This window comes from Phyllostomus hastatus, unplaced genomic scaffold, assembly GCF_019186645.2.
Source record: "Phyllostomus hastatus isolate PE091 unplaced genomic scaffold, TTU_PhHast_1.1 phas_scaffold_12, whole genome shotgun sequence".
Lineage (NCBI taxonomy): Eukaryota > Metazoa > Chordata > Mammalia > Chiroptera > Phyllostomidae > Phyllostomus > Phyllostomus hastatus.
Window position 1 is genome coordinate 10,431,862 of NW_025334007.1, and position 18,312 is coordinate 10,450,173.

Below are 18,312 nucleotides of genomic sequence, written 5' to 3' on the forward strand. Positions count from 1 at the left end.
TTAATTCTCAAGAATATGAAGTAAAATGTTTATAAAACTGACAATAGTTTTATTACTAAATGCCAACACAGTATTTACAGATATGCCATGTTGTCATGTAGCATTTAGATCGTAAAATGTCAGTACCATCATAACTAATAGAATGAAACATTAGGTATACTAAAGAATAATAAAAATTAATAAAAACAATGCATTTTAGTTCTTTTATATAACAAAGAAATTTAATATTAACTATGGCCTGAAAACAAGACACCCTTATTATTGTTTTTGAATGACTGCACAACTAACTTAAAAAGTGAATCAAATTCTTTGTGGTTGGTATTAATTATCCCCACTTAGTACTAGTCCTTTTCCATAATTTTTGTATTCCAGAAGGCTGGATATCAGTATGTTTTTAGACAGAATGCATTATAGCACCAAGTTCTACTCTTCCACATTTGCCAGGAATTTCAAGTAGGAATTTAGAAATGACATGGGGATACTGTCTCAAAAAATCTAGGACATAGACTTTAAAGGCAAGTAATTTTCTTGCAAACTCTCTCTACTTTCTTACAGAAACATTAACGAACTAAATCAAGTGGAAATTGAAGATAGAGTAGTATCAAGGGGGAAAACACTCATTATTATCCAAAAACCCCCTTCCTTACTAGATACATTTAAAAAAATTATAATAGTTGTATGTAACTTTCTCTTTTTGAAAAAAAAATGTATGAGAATCTTCAGAGCAACCTTAGATTTCCAGGGGCTTCTTCGTCAAATAGCCTCACTTAATTTTTATTTATTAAAATAATCCTAATTGTTACTTGATAGTATTTCCTATTCTTTCCTAATGTAGAGATGTTTATATTTATTTTTAAAAGGCTTTACTTATTCATTTTTAGGGAGAGGGGAAGGGATGGAGAAAGAGAGGAACAGAAACAGCAATATGTGGTTACCTCTCACATGCCTCCAACTGGGCATCTGGCCCACAACCCAGGCATGTGCTCTGACTGGGAATCGAACTGGTGACCCTTTGGTTCACAGGCCAGCACTCAATCCACTGAGATACACCAGCCAGGGCTTTATAAGATATTTAATCATAGTATTTAATACATATTAATTAGTTATTAAACAAAGTGCATTTTCTATAATGCAATGGTTTTCCAGAATGTGTTCAGAATTTCTAAATGAGAAACTATATCCCTTGAGAATTTGCTTCACAGTTTACATGCAATTTGGTTAGTGTTTGGATAGAAGCTGCCTAGAACAACAAGATGGTTAGTTTTATACCTGGGAATATATGGTTCTGCAGGAGGAGGGGGAATGTAGAGATCCTGGAGGGCAGAACTGTCTCTTTTGGTGGGTGTACTGATGGTGCTGGAAGGCGTGGCAACGCTGCTTGTGGGACTTCTAGGTATAAGAGGCTGGTTAAAATGAAAAAGAAAATACATACACACATACAAACAACACACAAAACAACAACAACAATGACACATAGTTATCATTTTAAAGTGATCTATTTCTGCAAAGTTTTTGAGCTTGGCTGAAATCAAGAAGTATGTTATTTTCCAGATAGATATTCCTTTGAATCTCCAAAACCAGATTAATTTATTACTTTAGAGGTTTCTACTTGGTTCTCAACTCACCTTATACTGTGGTATAATCACATAAAAACTATTTATATAGTACCATGAAGTGTTTCATAATGGGAAGATTTATCTGATTGTCAAAAACTTATTTAAATGAAATTTGCTCTGTTAGAATCCCACCTTTGAAATAAAGATAATAAAGAGTAACTTTCAAAAGAATTAGCTCATTTATATCCTGAGTGATATACAAGAAAGATCAGATTTCCCCCCCCCAAAAGATACACCATACTCTTAAGTTAGCAGAATGTCACAGATTCTCAGAAAAGGTTACAGGAATGGAGCATGAAGGGCCAATAACAAGAGAATATTGTTTAGGAAAAAGCTGCTTTTTCTGTAAGTATAAACATATCTTCTCAAAATCATTTTATGGTACATCTTCAAAAGCATAGTGATTAGTGTGACATAATCATTTTACCTTTCATAGGCACACAAATTTATCATTGTTTAAAATAATCTTTAGTTGTCTATCTATAGATCTCATTTTCAAGCCTGTATTTAAGTATGACAAGTGTTTTTAAAAATTGAGATGGTATATATACTAAATGGAGCAACACATCAGGATGCATTAACTTAAGAGCACTTCCAAATCTGAGCTTCACAGTGTTCAAAATGATCTTGTGGTTCAAGAAATTATCCTAAAGTAAAACTAAACTTCACAAATTTTCATGTTTATTGTACAGGCATTGCTGATTAGCGAAATACAAAATTATATTAAAAATAAGCATTTTAGTGTAATTGCAAACACAAAAATAATGATTACGAAATGATCTGTACCTTCAAATGACAAGATGTTGCAATTTTAGCCAGTATGGAAACAATTTAGCATAACTATATGGACCCACAATTCTATTACTTTAACACATATTGCTGGACACTCAAAAATGGCATATTACAATTATTTTATATTGTGACAATACTTTTGAACAGGTAAACAAAATATGTTAAAAAAACTAAGCATAAATACAATGCACAATGTAGGTCACTATGGTAGGCTACATAGTTTATGACTCAGTGCACAGTTTTCACCTTTCCTGCTATACAGCTCACTTTAATAGCCTGAAATCACACAACCCACCAAAATGACAGATAATGTTTAATCTACATGAAATAGAAATTAAAGAGAGAAATGAAAAATATTCAATAATTTATTTTGGGACTCTATAATATACTATCTCATATGATATAAAAAAGTCAGAACATATATATGTTGACAAATTTTGAAATATGAAAATATGCACTAAAGACTATTATATTTAACTATGCTGATTTTGGAATAGTGTCTGTCCAGTGTATCTTTCTGAAACAAAAATCTTGGCAATGGGAAATCCTGAGATTATATAGATAATAAGGAGTCACCTGTATGAATGAATACCATGAAGCCTGAGGAAATAAAGAATTATATTCTAGGGATGTATTACATGCCTCTACAACAGATCTTTGACGCATTCTTTAGATCAAGTATTTAGATTTACTATGTATGTATAGTCATTGTGATGTGACTCTGTTTATAACTGTTTTCCTCTCTGTCAGGACATCTTGGTATTAAATGTCATCTATAGATGACATTAACCAATAAGTCCAACCAAAATTTCATCATTATAGAAATGTAAAGAAAACATTCATTACATAGTACATTACTTTCCAAAACTTGCCAACAGATGCACTGTAAGAGAAACTCATATTCAGGCTACTTTCTAAATGCTCTAATATCGCTCTTATTCTAATCTCTCTCTCTTATTTTAAAATATCCTAATGCTACCAATGAACTTGAGATAGAAGTTCTAAAAACATAAGCACTAGAAAAAATAATGTAACAAATTTTATTTGCTTTCTTTTAGAGTCATTATTTCTATTTTGAAGACTTCTCTCCTTTTATTTGGTAATCTATAGAACTAAAGACTTTTTGGGGGTTATTACTAACCATCCTCAAACAAACAGGGAGAAAGGTGGAAAAAAGAAGTAGGAGTCAATGGTTACAAGTATATTTAAACACCCCTGGCATGTAAGGTAGGCATCAACAGAGTTTTTAAATCTGCTTGGACTATTACTAGGATTGTGTACACAGGGTACTTACGCATTTCCTCTTTCAAGAAATTTAAATATTAGCCTTGTCAACTTCCTTCAAATTACTATTTTTCCTAGGTTTCTATTTTCAGCAAGGAGTTGCTATTAGTGTCATTGGTTGATATAATTAGCTAAATTAGCAAATATGTAGAAGAAAAAGATTCTTAAATATATTTAAAGAGATAACAGATTTGATTGTGCCCCTCTGTTCAATTAATTGAACTGGTTGAAAAAAACAATTTGCTCTTTCAGAGAAAAAAGAAATTAGTTCATGCTGTTGTTTAATTAAACTGGCTAGTTATTTTATTAACTGGTAAATCATACAAAACATTTCAGCTGGTTTATCATACATACATCATCTGGCCAATCAGTGTGCCCTGTACCAACTAAAATGCTTGGTAAATATTAAATATGTTTAGTATATTTTTGTCTACTAATTGTACTATTTTGTCAAGCTAATCCAAGCTAAAAAGTAAACATTCTTCTTGAGAATCTCATTTAAAAAACAGACATTAAACAATGGAAAAATAAGTATGGTAAAATAGAAGATTCAAGAGAAAATGGAAATAGCTACTTAGCCCAAAAGGAAGTCTTTGTAATAATCTGAAATTATACTCTGTTAAGAATTTTTCTAACTTTGGACAAAAATTGAAAGAGTACAGAATTAAATCACTAAAAGGATGAAAAAGGCATTTAAAAACATTATAAAGATAGGCAAAATTTGACTAAAGCAAGTACAGAATAAATGATACTATTAGATAAAATTAGCAGTAAGAAATTCCTAGTTGTAACAAGTGGCATTAAAATCACATCTACCACCAATAACGATTTAAGTGAGTGAAATAAACCTGGTGACAAATAAAGCGTCCCTCTAACCAAAATGGTGTTTTCTCAGCATTCAATTCAAATTTTAATAGGCATATTCCTTAGTTTCAGAAAAATGTCTAAATATGTAAGTATAATAATGCAGAAGTATAGCTTCTATCTGGGCAAAATTTACTTTCAACATTTGAAACATAGTATAAGAAAAGAAGTTCCCATTGTACCATAAAGAATTTTCAACTTTCCAAAAAAAGGTAAAAATAAAGGTAATTTTTTTATCTTGCCATTTTAATTCTTCCTCTTATATTGGTAAAATCTGTATGGGAAGATAATTAACTATCATCACATATGGACAGAAGTTTATGGATAAAATACAAAGGTTTTTAAAGACTTTATCTGTTACTGGAGTAAGCATGGAGCTTCAGTATAACTTGATCCACTATGGTGCGCAATCAAGTTTGACATGGATCCCATTTTGTGTTCTATACAAAAGGGTTTATTTCCAGGAAGGACCTTGTCAGAACATTTAGTTTTCAGATCTAAATTGTCCTACTGACTTAAAGATCTCCTTCCATATTCAGTGAAGCTCCAACAAGTAAGATGCATTTGTATATATGCTGTTACTCTTCTCAAAGAAGTCTATGAGGTATTTCTGGGGGCATTGGCATGCATCTTTTGAAATATTCAAAACCTAAATAAAATGATCCTATGCATCTCTTCAAATGCTCATTTATAACGTTATGCCAATTAATGGTAACTTACTACTGACAAAAGGACTAAGAAATCTACTAGGTAAAGTGTATACATACATTTTCACATTGTCAGTTTGAACTATATAATATATAAATACTTTCAAATTGTATCTCATAATATGATATGGCACAAATCTTCCTTTGAATCATGAATGATACCTTAGTAATAACATCCTACTCATCCAGATTAAACATCATTGGAAGATTGTGATTATTGTAGGATAAAATTTTCAGCTTTTATAATGTATTTTCCTTGTGTCCCCAGTTCTACATCTCTAAGGTAATTAAGCACATCTGGAAGATATCAATGTACCTCTGAAAGCCATAAGGTCTTAAGCACTATAGCAAAAGAACTTCCATACTAGAGAAACTACATTTGACATTGAAGTTTTACTTGAAACAGTTTACATTTTAAGAACTTTGGCAAGTATATCTTAATTTAGTTGCCCCTCTGTCTTGTGAATGACCCAGCATTCACAGAGCTATAGAAAGTCATGATGAAACCAATGACATAAAGACAGCTCCAACGTTAAAGATTAAGAGTGTATTACATTTTATGTAGTTATTTCTAAAATTCATTTACGTAGTTATTTCTAATGCAAAGATCACAAAGAGCTTGCTTTGCCTTCCAGGGGGAAAATACCCATTGAAATATGAATGATTACATCATATATAACACCTGGCCATTTATTTTACTTACTCTTAGGAATAAGCACAGACTCAAATGCATCACAATACCTCATTATTCTAGCACAAAACATTCACACAAGTCCTTACTCAGTTCAAACACATTTTTATTGTAATTCCCAACAAAAGTACCAGGATATTGTTTTATGTTAGCAACTATCTTCTTAATCATCTAAACAAATGCTTCAGAGAAAATGTATTCTGGATTTTGGGAGGTAAGATGTTGCATACAATCTTGTAAGTGTCTTGACCATATAAGGAGTGTTAGATTTAATTTGGAAAATTATTGGGAATGCTTTTTCCTGGGTAAGTTTTTAAGTAGCAAATCAACTGAAAAGAACCTAAGAGAAACACACATATTCAAAATCCTCTACTCATTTTTATAGACTTTTCTAGGATACAAATTTATATAAACAAAAGAACCCTCTTTTATAAGCATGTAGTCTTCCCTTTTCTATCAGACTACCATGAAAACAACATGTTTTTTTTTCTAACCACAGATTTGATCAGGAAACTGTATCTGGATACGTTAAAAATACAAACATGTGTGTGTAAAAAATGCATATAGGTACACAATATACAACTAATAGAGACTTCAGAGACACATGACAAAATGGCTTTTTCCACTGAATTGTCATATTTTGCACACTGTACTGAGACTACCACTAGTGTGTCTGTCCTTGTGCTCACCGGTCTTACTGGCATAGTTAATACTGCAACATTAAAACTAGACTTCCAGTTATTTTAAATTACAGTTGAGCTCAACTTTTAGGATAGGAAAGAAAGAGTGGGAAACTAAAGATAAACCAAGTAAAAATAACTTTTGTGGCCTGTATCAACATTTTGCAAGCATTTGGCTGAAAACACAAGTGTGACTGAGATCCTTTAATTAATTTCCTTAAACAATGGTGAACAAAAATTTGGTATGACAACTGTTTGCAGCTATTTATTAATTTGAGCATGTAAAACACATAATTATTTTTGCCTATGAGTCAGCACAATTACATATTTAGTTTACATTTATTTTTTTCTAGTGTTCTAATATTAGTTATCAACCTCTTCAAAACATGCTTTTAAAACAAAACTTTCAGAAACATAAACTTTGTTAACCAATGGGTTTTACAGTCACCCCAACCATAACTTTGATGTTAAAATAAATTTTATTACTGCTTATACTTTTTGATTTTTACAGAATAACTTCAACCATTAATGTCTATATTTGAAATACAACAAAATCAATTAGTGTTCTTCAGTTATTATACCAGTTGATAGAACAAATCAATCGCTGTAATTATTTGCTTTCTAATTTCATTTTCTGCTCAAAGTTAAATATCCTGTAAAAATGCTAAGCAATAAAATTTTAAATGAAAACACAAAACCACACAAAAAAACTATCACAAGATATAAGATTTATGGACTAGGATACAGTTTAAGAACATTAGTCTAATGATACAGTTTGATGTTATTTTATATAAAATATATTTAATGAAACCTATATTAGTAAGTTGAATTCCAGCATTAATTTTTGTGGTCATTTCTGAGATGTATTCTCACCAAAAATGTTGAGATTTTAATGTTTTAAAACATTGATTCCCAGTGATGATTTCAATCACCATTATTGTCAGTGTCCAGCTATACATGTTTTTTAAGAAGGAAATGACACGACCCATGGATATTTGTGACCTACATACACTAATTTAAAACCACAAACATCAAAAAATATACCTTGAGTTTTCTCCATAGTTGCCTGAAATATTTTCATTGAATTAGAACTTGCTTTGGTAAGCAATCACCCTCCTTACCAAAATCCAGGACCTTAGTAGAGGGTGCTACTAAGGACATGGTTTTAAAAACACCTTTCAAAAAATGGGAATTCCCGGTTTACTTTCTTAGAGTAAAAGATTCTATCTTAGGTAAAACATTGCTACTATTTGTAAATGGATGCAGATGACAATAGAATTCAATTCCAGATTAAGTATGCTTGTAGTATTTGACTCAGGTATTTTGCAGTTCTATTGTAAAATATTTGAGAAATCAAGAATTTAACAAAAGAACTACCAAATTTCATGAAATGTACTAATGAAATTGCTCTGTGAGCATGAAGCTGAATTGTATGCTTTTGTTTATTTGGGTATAATTCCATGAATGATTTTCCAAAGAAATTCCAAATCAAAATTCATCATTATAGTTGATTAATAAGAGAACTATCTTCTAAATATATTTTTAGAAATAAAGATTCTTTCATTAAAACATGTGATATTCCTTTATCTTCTACCTTAAGGTAGAAAAGGTTATGTTTTATCTATGTAGGTACAAATTATTTCCTTCTTAGTTTAAAAAAATAATTAATCCTTAGGTTAGAATACAGTTGTTTATTTTAAGGTGCATGTACTAGTGTCTACCTCTATGCTACAAGGCTTTGCCATATTTTATCTGAAAATGCTAGTAGGTAAATATAACCTGGTATAGTATAAAAAATGAAATGAATATATTGAATGAGATAAATGCCACAAATTATTTATTTTTGTAACCTCTACTTCAAATAATTCTTACTAGACTACTGGTATACCCTATGAAAAAAGAAATGACCTAACATCTAATTCTTCAGGTTTGAACACTGAATATTTATATTTAGATGAGTTAATGGGCATTTAGCTCTAACATATTTGTACACATACCAGAAGCAAGAATACAATGATACTTGTGTCTGCACAGAGGATTAAGCACTTTTTCCTCATCTGAAGTCATTTCTTAGCTACTAGGAAAACTGTGTGGCCTTAGGCAAACTTGCAAAAGAATACAAGACCACCTGCAAGACTTTCATCCCACTATTTCTTTGAATTTTCCCCCTCTGGAGACAGTCTACATTTGGTCTCCAGATCTTGGCACCCTCAGGTTTTATCCATCTTTGGTTGTATCAAAATCTACATTCTATAAAAATTCTGGCCAGATAGTTTCCATTACATTTCCGGTGTCCTTATGTTTTGGCACAGGCTAAGGCCTTAAGATCAAGAAAGAACTCCAATGACACAATTTCAGGTCTTCAAAATAGATTCCACAGAGATCTGGTGGTGCTGGTATATGTTAGAGGACTTAACCATTGCCCTTACTCCTAAGATCTTGTTTTAACACCACTAGGAAATATTTAGCTGTAATGTCACCTCAAAAAATTCAATAAAATAAAAAAAATGAATACTTCTTTTCCTCTGTAAAGAACAAAGCTCTGAAGTAATTTTCAAAGAAGTTGAAAGCAGCTATCTCCCATGACCCCCAAAAGTATTGTTTATCTATAAGGGGTTGAGCTTAGACAATACATATCAAGTGAACTAAATTTAGTTGAAATAACAATTTTTTAAGAAATATCAATACACATAAGCACTTATATAAATGCTGACTTTCTGCTATCCGATTTAAACATTCTTAAAAAGTAAACCTTCAAATATACTCAGAATAACTGAAGAGGAAATGAGTAATTATAATTAATGATCTGATGAGGCACATTTCTTGGCATTTGGGAATGGACCTAGAAACAGTGCCTTGGAAGTCTATTATAATTTTATTATAAGTAAGAAATGATGTGAGGTCATTTTAAAAATTAAAGTCTTCATTCCCCAGCTTTGAATACACATACCAAATATATGTGTAGCAGAAAAGAAATGTTGGTCTTTCAATAATTTTAGCATTTTATATAAAAGTCATTCTTAACTGGGTACTGTCATTATCCTAATTCTCCAGTGTGAGCTTGTGCAAAAGAATCTAAAAGGGGACCATATTAACAATTTATTTTCTAGAGATACTCCCTCAGCGTTCATGGATCAACAAGAAGCTAGTGTCTTTGTGGTGTTCAATGTGAAATAGAAGAGACTAGAGAGAAAAATTTAAATTTAACTATACATATATTGACAAGAAAACCTAAAAGCTGAAAGTATGGGCCTCTTCTTCAGGATTCCAAACTCTCAAATTTTGAAGAAGGATCTTTAGCGAAGACATACCAATAGAAAACTATAGATTGGAACAGCAAAGCAACTTATAATACAGCAAGAAAATAAAATGATGTGATGGTAAAAGTTGGATCTATTAATCTATGGGTTAATGAGTCAAACATTGAACTCTGAACTTTAATGACCATCAGAAATATTTAATAATAAACATACTGCAAGTCAGATTATTTGGACATATTAATATAGTTTTACATATATTCTTTTGAAAATTAGAAAGTTTCACATTAAAAATGTAAAGACCTTAATGTTAGAACATTTTATAAGTTTTTATGTTATTTATGTATAATGCAAATCTGAAGCCAATAAGTTTTAAATAATTAGAAATCATTATAATTGACAAGACATTTATGTGTAATGGAGAATTTAGGATTTTAGGAAAGAAAATCTAAGAATGGTATAAGGTACTAATATAGAACTTAACAACTTACACAGCAGTGATAACAATGGTATTTTTATATATTACTTTTCTTTTTAATCTGAATGGGCAGTGTTCTATTTCAATTGGCAATTTAAATTTTTAAAAATTAGACTTCTAAGAAAGGTAACAGTCTCCTATTTTAAAAATTCAGTTTTTATGAAGGACAAATTTTTTTCTATAATGTATTTAAAGATTATATCCTGACTGAAATGGGAGAAAATGTATTGCTTCCATGTCTTTCATCAACCAGAATTGTATATTTATAACTTCCTAAATAACTCAGCTTCTTAATGAATATAATTTATCAACCCCAGAGTAATATTTAGAGTGATGTTTCATGGTGGAAAAAGATGCAGAAATTCGAATGCAACAATTTCTACATTTTTTCCACCCTGGAGAATGGAAAAAAGAAAAATGATCAGTCAGGAGGAATGTAGTTGGTCCATTTTAATTACTGTCTGAAACTTCTTTTACCTACTGTTCATAAATAACTACTATTATGTTATGACCTGATTTAAAAGAATTCTATAAACTATCATCTAGTTTCTCTAAGACGTGTATGTGAGTATAACTTTTAAATAGAAGATTATATAAAAATGAAACCTCTCATTTTTATTTCTGTTCACATTTTGGTTTGAAATAACTTGTGGTTTGTTTGGAATTATGCTTTTAAATGTTTACAAATTAAGGCCAAGTTCTTTATTATTTGGGCTTTAGTTATAGTAACTTTCATATGTCATCACAATTAAGCCTATCAGGATAAGCTGTGAAGAAATCATTTCACAAACAAATTTTCAAAAGCATACAAGATTAATCCATATGCTGCTGAGATGAGGCACAATAAAGAAGCATTACTGAGATAATCTATGGCTAAAATGATGGTGTATGACTTATGATTAAGCTTCATTACCTGCAGAGCAAGGGGCTTCCATCTCATATTTTTCAGTAAAGCTGGTGCTGAGGTAAGCATGCTCTGAGGTCGCTTTTTCAAAGTTAAGATAACACCACTCGGGTCCTCTCGTAGTGCATTCACCAAATTTTTCAACTGCCACCCCACCTGGTAACCAGCAAAATCATTACAATAAAATTGAGGTACAGTATTCAAAGATTTAATGTTTTCCCCCTTTAATAAGATAAGTTAAAAATGAAAATCACATAATTGGTGTACCATCCTACCAATTGTCAGGAGATATATACTTAAGAAAAAAAATTTATCTTTGAATTGATTAACCATTTTATTTCATTAGAGTCCATATCATTACGAGATCAGCTAATGGATATTTACCACATCAGAGACTAAAACGGTATCCTACCAATGGAACAATTTAGAATTTAAAGAAATTATGTCATCATTAATGCTGTGCAAGGTCTAGATCCAAGCTCTGTCCACAAGTACAATTTTAAAATCCACATGCCTGAAAACAAAGGATTTGGCAATGTCCTGAGCTTACAAACTACACATGCTTTCTCATCACCATCTTTTAGAGATATGTAGTACAAGTGTCCATAAATTAGAGTGACATTACACTACCAATAGCTGGTACTGACACACCAAGGCAACACTCTGATGCATGGAAGATAGCATCAATAAAATAAACCTTTTACCATGCTATAAGATAGGATAAAAATGATAAGGTAATACTACTCCAATGCAGCAGCTATTGAAAATGTGTTCCAAACCACTCTATAAACTTAAAATATTATGTGTGGTATTTAATGAAGCCATTCTACCTGAATATTACCTCAAAATATACTGTATAATTAAACTGAAGTTCTTGATAAATGTCCTAAAACCTGGCTCAACTGTTATCCATTAAATTATTTCACTCATCTTTTTAATATTTTGAACATAGAATAATTTTTATTAGTTTGCTTTTAGGATGGACTAATTATGCAGTTATCAGGTAACTGAAATTCTAGAACTATTCTTTGAAGAAATACATTCAAAATACCTATTATTTCAAGGATGAAAAATACATTTAACATTTAAAAGAAAGAAACTTTTAGCACAACTCTAATGTATTAGATTTTATCCAGGATGTGCTATATAAATGCACCAGGCCAAAATTTATCCTAGGTTACAAGGAGGATTTAGCAAATGCTCTTAAGAGTAATCTAGTTTCTCACTAGGCAATCAAGTGAATAGGAATGGGTGTTTTTGTCTGTTATTCATGTTTGTGCCTGAAAGATAATGCTCAAGCTGCAAAGAGTGAGCACTTCACCAAGAGAAGCACAGATCCCCAGAGACTATGATGAAGAAGCACTCTGAACCACAGCCACTGTAGAATAATGGGAAACTTTGGTTTATATAATGAATGAGCATTCCTTTAAACTCTACTATAGCTGAATTGAATGATGGAGAAGAGAGTTAGGACAAAAAAGATGTGAGATGTTATAATGTTTAAACCTCAGGGTTTCTCAGATATGAATCAAAATGATCATTAAGGTACTTGCCTAATATGAATAAGAAGCTGCCAGTTTTTAAAGATAGAAAGTCACATTAATGCAGGTCAACTAAAGTAATGGAATTGGTCAAATGTCTGCCATTATATATAAGTGGGATTATTATATGCCTAAAGGTACATTACATTAATTCTGATTACTTGGATAGCTAAGTAGTGCCCCTGCAGATACTTCTATAAGCCAAGAGTCAAAGTGAAGTGAATTCAAACCAAATTATTCATTTTGCTTGCCAAAAAATAAAAATGTGAAGCAGATTTTGAATTCCAGATATGAAGGGAGAAAATAAACTGTTTAAAACAAAGATTTTGTGAACTTATTAATGATAACATTTTTATCATTTATTGAAATAGTTGCTAACTACATGAAAGCAGTCAATAAGATGACGATATTTTTCTTTCAGCACACCTATTCTTATTTTTAAAATTAATTAATTTATTTTCTAGAGAGATGGGAAACAAGGGAGAAAGAGAGGGAGAGAAACACCAATGCTACAGAGAAACATCAATTGGCTGTCTCTTGCATGTGCCCCAACAAGGGATTGAACCCACAACCTAGGCATGTGCCCTAACCAAGAATGGAACCAGTGACCTCTTGCTTTGCAGGATGATGCCCAACCAACTGAACCACACTGATCAGGGCTCAGCATTCCTATTCTTGATGAATTACACATTGATTTCTATCCACCAATTTCTTTCATTTATTCTATGATATAATCATTGTGACTAGTTACAAAAATGTTAAGGCTAGATGATGTTTTCCTGTGTAATGTTCAGTGCAATTTGTTTACCCTATTTCTTCATACTTTTCTATGCTCTTTTTGACACACAATTCCAAAAAAACCATATTTTTTTTCTATGAGAAAGTGGAATTTTTTGGGGGGTGAAAATTAATAATTTAGTTAGGTTTTAATTTTATAGCTGAATGCTATTCAATGGCAGAAAATTATATAATTTTACTACTTTTAATTAGCCTTCCAACTCTTACTGAGATAGCATTAGCAATATTTAAAACAAAGTGAGCAAATATATATCAAGATACATATATATCTTAGGCTCCCAAATTCTACTTCTACTACTACCATAAGGAAATGATTGCATAAAAGTAGAGATATGCCACATATATGTTGCAATACAATTTAAACCAATCAAGAATTGTAAATTATGTAAATGTCCATTGTTGTGTGGAAAAATTAAGTTCCAAAATAGCAACTTTAATTAAATTCTACTTTTGTAAAAAGTTATATATAGAAAACATAGGGTATTAATATAGGGTTAATGTCCAAAATATGTAAAGAACTCACACAACTCAACACCAAACAATCCAGTTAAAAAATGGGCAAAGAACCTGAACAGAAACATCTCCCAAGAAGACATACAAATGGCCAACAGATATATGAAAAGATGCTCAACTTCACTAGCTAATAAGAAAGTGCAAATCAAAACTACAATATGATACCACCTCATACCTGTTAGAAAGGCCATTATCAACAAGACAAGCAATAACAAGTGCTGGAGAGGTTGTGAAGAAAAAGGAACCCTCATTCACTGCTGGTAGGAATGTAAGTTTATACCACCACTGTGGAAATCAGTATGAAGGCTCTTCAAAAAATTAACAATAGCATTACCATATGACCCAGAAATCCCTCTCCTGGGTATCTACTTGAAAAACTTGGAAACATATATTCCCAAAGATACATGCACCCCTATGTTCATTGCAGCAGTATTCATGGTGGCCAAGATGTGAAGACAACCAGAGTGACCTTTGAGAGAGGATTAGATAAAGAAGATGTAGTACTTACATACAATGGAATACTACTCAATCACAAGAAAAGAAGAAATACTGTCATTTGCAACAACATGGATGGACTTGAAAATATTATGCTAAGTAAAATAAGTCAGTCATAAAAAGCTATGAACCATATGATTTCATTCATAGGTGGGATATAAAACTGAAATTTATGGACACATACAACAGGGTGATGGTTATCAGAGGAGAGGGAGCTGGGGATAAGGGGCAGAGGGGGCCTAATATATGTTGATGGAAGATGGTTTGTCTTTGGGTGGTGGGCACACAGTGCAATATACAGATCTTGTATCATAGAAATCTATACTTGAAGCCCATATGATCTTACTAACCAATGTTACACCGATAAAGTTAATAAAATAAAATAAAAATAATTGTTTTATAAACCTGACTGTATTATTTTAGCTTCAATGAAGGCGATACAAATTCTCAAAAATAAAAAAGAAAACATAGAAAGATATAGAACACCATTAACAGTGGTTACATTAAAGGGGAGTAAAGAATACAATATGTATTTTCTTTTTTAGAATTTTATTCTTGAACATTTGGCAGTAAACATGAATTATTTTTATAAATAACAAAATCAATGATATAAGTGTACTTATTCCTAAGCAGTGATATTCCAATTAGAAAATCCTGAATTTTATGAATTACCTACTTGGGACTGTATGCTACTGATTGAAAATTTCCATAAAATGTCAGAACCAGAAAGATGTTATTTAAAACAGTAAATGGTAGTGATGGGGAAATCATATCTGCTCTGTGCATTCTATTTCTTGATTATTAGTAAAATAAAAAACAAATTTATTATTCAGTTGTGCTCAGTAACTCAAGAGGCATATTAGCTATTGATTATTCATTCAATGAATGATGTCAGTAGATATCTAAGTGTTAAGTCAGGTTCACATAAAAATTATTGAATGAGAATAAAACTGATTGAGTAATTCAGACTTTGTGTAACATTTTTTATTGTTCTTCAGTTACAGTTGTCCCAATTATTCCCCCATTGCCCTCCCCTGCTCTGTCCACCCACCTCCAACTCCCTCAGTCAATCCCAGTACTTGTACAAGCATAAACAGCAACCAGACCTCATGCCTCTTATTCAAATAGTTGTTTTTTCCTTAGACCTTTCTCAAACTTCCTAATTTGGATCATTTCTTCATTAGTTTCTGTCTTCTCTACTACATATAATTCTTAACAATTGTCCCCATTTATTGGATTGTATCATGTTCTATTCAGTGGCAAATATGATATGGTCCCAGAGTTCCAGGAAAAATGATTCCCAGCTCTAGTTCTGTGATATCCTAACATATCTTCAGCCATATAATGAAGTGTAGAGAATTCTTGAAATTAACTTATTTTTCTTTAAATGCTATTGAGATACTTATGGTTGACAGATTATAGCTGGGCTTGAGTAGATGGTATGATAAAGTGAGGGAAATAGGTGTTATAACTTTAAGATACTTGGGACCCTCCATTTAGGAGCTAAATGTAATGGTATACACACATCAAAAATAAGCACAGTATATCAATGCATGTTAATAATTCTTCAAGAATAGCTTTCAATTTTCTCATTATAGTTTCTGGCTATAGTTTTTAAATATTAGGCATGATAGATTTGAACTAGAAACCATGGGAAAGTATTCTGTAATAGTAATATGAAAAATGATTTTAAAGTATTCTTTATATTGGCTACAATGAAAATCTTTCTGTATTAGGAAATAGAGGGAGCTTTGAAAGAAGGAAGAAAGGATTCTAGTGGACATTAATATAGGAGTATAATCCACTAATATGGGAATGAATTAAATAAGTAAAAAATCTTAAGAGCTAATGGTTGTGGATGTATATAAAAAATAATAACCAAAGATTACAAAAAGGAATTGGTAAATATATGAAATAGTGATCTTGACATCAAAAAAAGTTTCAGTATTATTGCACAGGCTAAATGATTAGGTTTCCAAAGTCATAATACATTCTAACTCTAATGCACAGAATGGGTAGGAAAATGCAAGCACATGATATGACAACATATTAGCTTAAGTAAAGGAATGTGGTCCTGGTACTTCTTTGATTAATGTCCTCCATCTTTTCTTTCTCACAACCAATAAATGTAGGTATTCCCTCTGGGCTAGATATTAGATCTCTTTCTAATATTTCATGTGGTCTTCTTAAAACAATCTCTTCTCTTCCCAGAGCTTTTACTAAGAACTTTCTGCATGTGACTCCCAAATCTTCGTAACCAACCCTGCTTCCTATAAAGAACTCTAGTGACATATTTCCAACAGTTCAATTCATTCACACTAATAGCTACTGAATAATAAAGTCCCAGTAATTCACTATACTAGATCTTGATATCTATATTACATTCCTTTTATTTATATGTACCTTCATTCTTACCACAGCCCTATGAGGTAAACTATTAAACCCAATTTACATGTGAAGAAACTGAAGCAAAAAGAGATTAAGTTTTCTTGGTCAAGATTACAAATATACTAAGTGGAAAAGCCAGAATTCACATTCAAGTCTGTCTGATTCTAAAGCACAAAGCACTATGAGAGCAAGCATCCTGCCCTAAATATCCCACTGGTAGTTCAAATGAATGTAACACTTTAAAGTCAAACTCTATCCCTACTCTCATTAAACAGCAACAACAACAAAAAGTTCCCCATTACCTTTTCAAGTTTGGAGTTTGGACTCACCTATGATTGCCCCCTCCCTTTGGTTAGTAAGAATAGATCCTAGTCACTAATGCCTCTTCTCACTGCCTTAGTTTTGGTTTGGGTACCTGATTGCTAGACTTAGAACAGGGTCCTAACTGGTCTTTCCACTTCCACTCTTGCAGTTTCAAAAGACTACCACAGTGTAAGTGTTCTTCCTTTTAAGCCAGCTTAAAAAAAAAAATCAATTCCTCAAAAAGGTCCTTCATCAATGCAGCCATAGCTGTCTCCTATTCTTTCTTTCTTTTAAAAATGTTATTTTTTAGACAGAGGGGAAGGAAGGGAGAAAGAAAGGGACAGAAATATCAACATGTGGTTGTTGCTCATGCACCCCTCACCAGGGACTTGGCCCACAACCTAGACACATGCCTTGACTGGGAATCAAACCAGTGACCCTTTGGTTAGCAGACCAGCACTCAGTCCACTGAGCCACACCAGCCACAGCTATTATTTCTTTTTAATGTGGTTCTCAAACTTTAGCATGTGTTAGATTCACCTGGAAGACTTGTTAAAACATAGATTGCTGTTTGAACCTCCAGAATTTTTGATCTAATAGGCCTGAGCTGGGACCCTATAATTTGTATGCTTTTTTCACAAGTTAGTAAGTGATTCTGATACTACTGGCTGGGAAACACATTTTGAGAACCACTGTACATATATGATGTACATGTACATCTTGTAGGCAATGACTCACCCCTGTCTAGGATATTTTAGGTGTTTAATATACAAACATCAGGCATTATAATTTTTAAAATCAGTAAGTCTGATGTGCCTTCCATGCACTATGGATAATATGGTACATGCAGCACAGTCTGTGCCTCATTATTGAGCAGGGGGAGAGATGAGCAGGTAGATAAACATTTACAGTAAAGTGAGAGAAGTATCTGAACAGGGTGAATACAGGGTGCAACTGGATCCCTCAACAAGGGCATCTAACTGATCCTTGAGAGTTCAGGG

At 32.0% G+C, this 18,312-nt stretch overlaps 1 protein-coding gene across 6 annotated transcripts in view; it reads right to left on the reverse strand.

Annotated features, from left to right (window-relative positions):
- CNKSR2 (connector enhancer of kinase suppressor of Ras 2) overlaps positions 1–18,312 on the reverse strand; it is a 289,400-nt gene that overhangs the window by 112,941 nt on the left and 158,147 nt on the right. For 4 of the 6 annotated variants that reach the window (XR_006787678.1, XM_045855935.1, XM_045855934.1 and 1 more), the window contains exons 9-10: positions 11,283–11,429; positions 1,270–1,403 (exon numbers count right to left, since the gene is read on the reverse strand). Coding sequence is in view for 5 of the 6 variants with exons in the window: in XM_045855935.1 (XP_045711891.1) it covers positions 1,270–1,403; positions 11,283–11,429 (281 nt within the window). In the remaining variant the exon portion in view is untranslated. The remainder of the gene's footprint in view (positions 1–1,269; positions 1,404–11,282; positions 11,430–18,312) is intronic. The other 2 variants (XM_045855937.1, XM_045855936.1) reach the window with 1 other exon arrangement.